The following is a 6,898-nucleotide window of genomic DNA, read 5'->3' as shown; positions in this document are numbered from 1 at the left end:
GCTGACATCCCAAGAAAAGCCAGAAGACATTGTGGCTCACTTGTCTTCTCCTGGCCTCTTGCCCTCCTCCGGCCACAGAGCACATACGAGCAGAAGGGACAGGGCTGTGGGGGACCTGTGCCATCCCACGATTGTTCATTATGTATTTGTTTACATCATATAATTAAAATTAGAAGCAAAAAAGCACGGAGGACAGCAAGTGCTCACTTCACGTCCTCCAGGGGCTCTTGGAAACTGCGACTTTAAGTGAAACAGTGTGAAAGGATCCACTGTTACTCGAGGCCGACGGAAACAACAGTTAGGTTCCCAGGCATATTTCTGGTCATAAAAGCCTCACCAAACTTCTACATAAAGACTCAAACACTCCTAATGTTAAATACTGAGCTCTACACACATTGAAGAAAAATAAAAACAAGTAAGAGAATTCTTTTCTAACCTGCTGATTTCAGTGTCATGGGGCTGGGGCCCATCCTGGCAGCTTAGGGCGCAGGCGGGGCCCACCCTGGACTCCATTGCAGGGCCACTCGCAGCCACCCACACCCACTCAGACAGCAACAATGGAGACGTGCCCCTCATGCGCTTGTCTTTGGGACGCAGGAGTAACCAGCTCCCCAGAGAAAACCCACGCAGACCTGGGGGGACCATGCACACTCCACACAGACAGCGGCGCCACCGCGAACCAATTCTTTTTCTCATCAACGTCATAATGAAACGATGTTGAACTACATGATGTTATTCGAGGACCTTTTGTATTCATTTAGAGAGTTAACACTGCATTTTATGAAACTTCCAAATAGGTTTTTCCATTTGCCCACTTACCTTACAGACATGGACACACCATTTTAAGCTGGGGTTTTGCGCTTGAACTGCCACTCAGCTCCTGACCAAGACTTTAATGATGACCTAGTCATATTCTTGAACGTCACCACTGGAAAGAAACTTTGCACAAAGAGACAATACACAATTTTGTGTGTGATTTTTTAAAAACAACCATTCAAACATTTCCCACAACAGAAAGGATTTTTGTTTTTGTTCTTTTGCGGGTCAATGTGATGCTGGTACTTCTCATAACGATGCAGTCTTTTCAAACCCTAAGAATTTTCCCTCCTGGAGCATTTCACAGTAACAGGGGAGCCCCTCAGCCTGGAGACCTGGACATCGGGGCTGGCGGCCAGGGCCAGGACCCAGGGCCACACCGTGAACCCAGTGCAGATATGTGTGGCATCACAGCGGGGACAACAGGCCTGAGGATGACACTGGCCCTCGCCTGCATGACTGCCCTGAGAGCTGAGTGATCAACACTTTAACTGAGCCCTTACTAGCAGAGTAAGGCAGCCTCTTCTTGCCTCAGTCTGCCTGTCTGTGAAGTGGGGATAACAGCAGCACCTACCTGGTAGGGTTGTTATGAGGACTAAATGTGGGCCGTGCCTGGCACACAGGAAGTGCCATCTCTGTGCCTAGTAAATAAAATGAAAAGGCTGAGTCTCTGGAGCAGACCCCAAATCACATGCTTGGAATCAGCCAGAAGCAGGCACCTCGGTTCTGAATTCTCGCTCATGGGCTGTCTCGCTCTCTGGACATGTGCTGTCATTGGTCATTGAGCATCCAGCCTCGGTTCCCGGCCCACACAGGATGACGACACAGGTACCCATGGTTACAATGCACTGGTTCAATAGGAGAGTTCACATAAAGTGCTGGAGGCATAGTAGGTGCTCCACAAACACCGGCCACGGTCACAGCACAGCCCATGCCCGCTCCCTGCCCACTGTCCCGCCTGCCGCCCGCACAGGAAGTCCTTCACCAGCCGGGTGCTCTTTTACTGTTCGTTTTAACTCCTTCTGCTCAGAGCGTATTTTTCAACCCTTTCATATTTTTGTCCTTCCCTTTTGGCCTCCACAGGTGGTTTTTCCTTATCTTTAAGAAATATCTGAGAATAGCCGAGCCAGTGTCCGGAGAGCCAGGCACTGAGGGGATCCTTCTTCAGGGAGCAAGGCTGTCAGTGACCCCGTTTCCACAACTCAAGTAAGCACAACACATCCTTCCTCGTTCATATTTTATTAGCAAGTCATATGGAAAAACAGCTATAAAACTGTTAAGAGTTAAATATCAAATGAGTCACTTATAAACAGATGATTCATGTAGGAGCATCTGATTTGTCAGAAGATTAGAAGAAACAAAGTCAAAAGATGGCATTTCATTTCAGAGATATATTTTTTTAAACTTTTATTTATTTAAGTGTGTTTTTCCAGGACCGATCAGCTCCAAGTCACATAGTTGTTTCAATCTAGTTGTGGAGGGCGCAGCTCACAGTGGCCCATGTGGGGATTGAACCGGCAACCTTGTTGTTAAGAGCGCTGTGCTCTAACCAACTGAGCTGATCGGTCATCCTCAGAGATATTTTTACATTTCATAGTCAGGAAAAAGAAAAGAACTTGAAAAAGATAGCTTTGACTGTTTGCACATGTTAACAGCAAGGGGTAGCTGCAGACAGCAGGCTGACAGAACCCAGCATTTAGGGTCTGCAAGGTAAGTGACAAGGAATAAGGCATCTTCCATTAAAATATAATATTTACATCTCTTTCCATCATATACACACAAAGATTTTTCTCCTTAAATAAATATATACTCTGCATTTTTAATGACGGCAGACTGGACAATACTCATCTGGGGCTTTCGGGCGTTTACTTGGTAAGAAAGACGGAACGTGGGCATGGACGTTGGGGACACAGGCGTCCCTGGCTTGTGGGCGTCTGTCCTCCCTTGTCACACCAGGACTTCCGAGTCGTCTGAGTTGTCCGCAAACAAAAGTTCATCTGGCGGTGGGCCCCTCAAGGGCAGTGTGCTGGCCTGGGACCAGGAGACCCCAGCACTCACACATCTGTCCTCCAGTGGGAGCTCGCTTTCCTCCTCTGTCCCCGTTACTGGGGTGGCAGGGGCCAGGTCTTTCCAGTCCCCACTGCCCCTGTCCAGGATGTACCTTTCCTCGTGTGGTCTGTCCTTGTGCTGTGAACTTGCGTGAACTTGGGCTGTGATACTGACAGCAGTGCTGGGCATACAAGAAGCATACATGGGGTTGGGGTCCATGTCCCTATCTGGCTGTGCAGCTGGGGGGCCGTCTGCTGGGCCCTCACAGTCCCCGGGAGGCTGTGTGTTCATGTAAATGATGTCAGCTTTGTCCTGCTCTTGAGGCAAACTTTCCAAGAACTTCTCTAGCTGCAGCCTCAGCACAGAAAACGCAGGCCGGTCCAAGGGGTCTGCTCTCCAGCAAGACTGCATTATTTCATACCTGCAAGGACAGAAGATGGGTGAGACCCCAGTGCAGCGCTCCCCTTGTTTCACCTCCTCATGGACTTTATCCCATTTTAACTCATGCTAATTCTACCCTTTGGGAATTACTGAGGTTTTCTTAGTGACTTAGTATTTGTTCAAGTTTTAGAAACTCTCTGTGGGCATGTAACAAGAGCTCCTCTGGCTCCAGGAATACAGGACACTTGTGGCAAATACACCTAACCTTGCAAAAAATGAATATTTCAGGCCCTTTGCTGTATTCCAGAGGTGGGCAACCTATGATCCATGGGCCAAATCTGGCCCACCATCTGTTTTGTAAATAAAGTTTTATTGGAACACAGCTGCATTTATTTGTTTACCATGGCTGCTTCTGCTGCAATGAGCAGTTGCTACAGAGACCGTATTGCCTCCAAACTGAAAATATTTGTAATTTGGCCCTTTACAGAAAAAGTGTGCTGTCCCCTGTTCTAAGCAAACAAACTGGGCTTGTCACCAGGAGAGCAGAGTCCGAAGGGCCGAGGGGCAGGGGGAAGAGTGTGCCTCATCGTGTTGGGTGTTTTGTGTGTGTCACCACATGGCATCTTCTCAGCAGCCCTGTTACTGTTATTTTGTAATAAACGTGGGAGTGAGCAGCAGGTGGAAGCATGGGAACCTGCCTGCCGCTACACAAGCCCTGTGCCCAAAGGTCCCTCTGCACAATCCCCTCCTCTGTGTTCCGTAGGGAGGACTGCGTTCTGGGGATGTCCTCACTCCCCAGGTCTGACATAATTAAGAATTACAGTCGGAGGGACAGTGACGTGAGTGCAGTCAAACAGGGAGATGACTGACTCAGGAAGCGTGAGTGGTGCCCATCATTTCACGTGAATTCTTTCCTATTTTGAGAAATTGATATGTACATTGCTGAATAAGAAAACAACCCAAATATAAATCACCTGACACATGAAGTAGATTACTGACCTGTATGAACACAAACATGCAAATCCCGTGTCCATATGCAATCATGCAGAACTTTCACACACATTCATGCACAACAGATCTCGTTCATGCACAACTACCGACAGCTTGGCCTGTGTTTACTTTTCAGCCTCTGTCAACAGGTGCACGTACTTCTGGAAGGTGGGGACCTGCCGATGCTTTACCTGTGAGCACAGGATGCGGAGCTGACAAGCAGCGGGCACATTGTCACCTGGGCATCTGCTTATTCTGCCACTCTCCCTGGGTACTGAGAGGCTTACTGAGAGTCACAAACAGGTTTTGTTTCCTATTTTGAGGATTTTATGGTACAAATGGATTTGCATGAGTTCCTTTTTTCCCAGAGCCTTGGCTGTGTGCAGTATGAGATGAGCTTTGAGGAATCCTGTCCTTAGAAACACGCTCTCCTTTTCTCCACGCCATCAGGGCGCTGTGGTATTTAATTTACTTACCTTTATTTCACGTCTCAGGAGAAAGCATTTAAATATTCTATGCTCTTCTTCATGTAACATGGCAATAACATCACTTTGAAACTTATTTTACTTTCAATACTTCACGAAATATGTAAAAATACACATATGACTTGTAAAGATGTGGCAAGCAGGTACACTGTCTGAGTCGCTCCCACAAAGGGCGACTCCAAGGTAGCAAACCAAGGAAAGCGGCAAGAGGGCTGTCCCTGGGCAGCAGGGGAGCGCCGTGAAGGTCAGCGACTTCAATCTCAGGGATGGAAAGAAACAAGCTTGGTCGCTGCCTTTGCAAACAGCCATTTTTGTTTTTCTGTTGAGATTTTATAAAAGATGTAATCATCTAGGTTGCTGGGGCTGGGGGAGGGTAGGGAAGGGTGCTGTTTCATGGGGATAAAGTGTCAGTTGGCAAGATGGGTGGCGGGGGTGGCTGAGCAACAATGTGGAAGTACCCACACTACTAAACTACGCACTCAAAAATGGTTATGGTTATGGTGGGGGGCGGCCGGGTGGCTCAGTTGGTTAGAGCGCAAGCTCCGAACATAAGGGTTGCAGGTTCAATTCCCACATGGGCCAGTGAGCTGTGCAATTCCCACAGGGGATGGTGGGCTGCTCCCCCTGCAACTAATGGCGACTGGACGTGGAGCTGAGCTGCGCCCTCCACAACTAGATTGAAGGACGACGACTTGGAGCTGATGGGCCCTGGAGAGAAACACTGTTCCCCAATATCCCCAATAAAATTAAAAAGAAAGGTTAAGGTAGAAAATGTTCTGTTCTGTATATTTTACCACAATTTAAAAAAAAGGAGTTAAAAAAGGTGCAAATTTACAAAATTTACAAATGTATCCATATCTGTCAAGCACCTGCTTTCTTCCTGCATCTGAGGATGGCTGAGTGCCTCACATCCGCTCAGAGAAATGGCCCCTGAGAGGCGGGCATCACGTCAGTAGAATGTGTCTACAGCGCTAAGCAGGGTTGGGTGTGCTCTGCCACTCGGCCCATAGTGACCCGCATTGCTGTCCTTCTTGGGGCCTGCGCTGCCGCAGGCACAGTGGATGGACTGGTCAGTAAGTAGAGAAGGGTTTCTGAGAGGGGGAAGACGGTGTGAGCTCAGGTCCTTTCTTACACTGTCGTGTCACTGTGTCACCAGTTCCTCAGGTATAATGAGGGGTGGGAGCAGATGACCCCAGGTCCCACCAACCTGCGCTTCTCTGGTTTTATGGCACTGATGGCATTTGGGGTGAGATCGGAGCTAAGGGGGACTCTGAAGGATATCTGCTGGCTGAGGGGAACCAATGGGATAAAGAAAGAACAGCATGGCTCCCGAGTGTCACTGGAGGACAATGGGAAGGGGAGCCACGGCAAGAACCATAGTGGTCAGCTGGTGAGAGTGTCCAAGGGCTGTGGCCGGGAGGCTAAGAGCTTGGTTGAGGAAGTGTGCCCCGGGGGTACAGAGCGGCCTCTGGGCAAGTGGAGCAGGCCTGCCACCTGGTCACTCGGAGGTGGGTGACGCTGTGAGAAGAGGTGGCCTCAGAGGGCAGGATGGGAGGGGAGGGCACGAAGCATGCTCCCTTACGTTGTTACACATACAGTTGACTTAAAAAGATGGAGGGGCAATGAACACAGGAGTGAACTCATCTCAGAGGACGTAGGCGAGAAGCTCAGTGTGGCTCATTTTGAAAAGAAGATTCCGCAGGTAAGGAAACAGGGTTTTCTCTGGGGGTTGCTGTTGTTCAGCAGTATCCGGACGGGATAGGGACCTGGGAAGGATGCCTGGTTCAAACTCACGGTGGTCTGCACCACCTGGCCGTGGGGACCACAGGGCCACCTGATCCTGACCTCCCGGCCACATGGCGTGTGCTGACTCTGGGACATTTTCCCCTCAAAATCCTCACAGGAAGCCGAGTCAGCATTCCTCACAGGGTTGTCAGACCCCAGACATGACCGCAAACACCATCGTGCTGTCACACACAAAGGGAGCCAAAGAGAAGTGGCAATAAAACTCTTCATTCAACACTGTTGGGCTGAAACGTCCTCCTCCTTTTCAGAAGCACACACTGCATTCATGTGGCCCTTTAAAAAAACTGCCATGAAACCTCAGATGTAATTGAATTAGGAGTTGAGGATGTTGTTCAAGGGCTTACATTTCTCATCTATGCTCTGAGTGTTAT

General features: G+C 49.0%; 1 protein-coding gene across 2 annotated transcripts in view; it reads right to left on the bottom strand.

Moving 5' to 3' along the window:
• Window positions 1-2,037: 2,037 nt before the first annotated feature.
• Window positions 2,038-6,898, bottom strand: part of MERTK (MER proto-oncogene, tyrosine kinase) — an 84,361-nt gene continuing 79,500 nt past the window's right edge. For both annotated transcript variants that reach the window (XM_081068348.1, XM_081068349.1), the window contains one exon: window positions 2,038-3,286. In XM_081068348.1, the coding sequence (XP_080924474.1) occupies window positions 2,764-3,286 (523 nt within the window). In that variant the 3' untranslated portion in view covers window positions 2,038-2,763. The remainder of the gene's footprint in view (window positions 3,287-6,898) is intronic.

The sequence above is a fragment of the Rhinolophus hipposideros genome, assembly GCF_964194185.1.
Source record: "Rhinolophus hipposideros genome assembly, chromosome: 12".
NCBI classification, from domain to species: domain Eukaryota; kingdom Metazoa; phylum Chordata; class Mammalia; order Chiroptera; family Rhinolophidae; genus Rhinolophus; species Rhinolophus hipposideros.
This window is presented reverse-complemented; position numbering and strand designations above follow the sequence as displayed.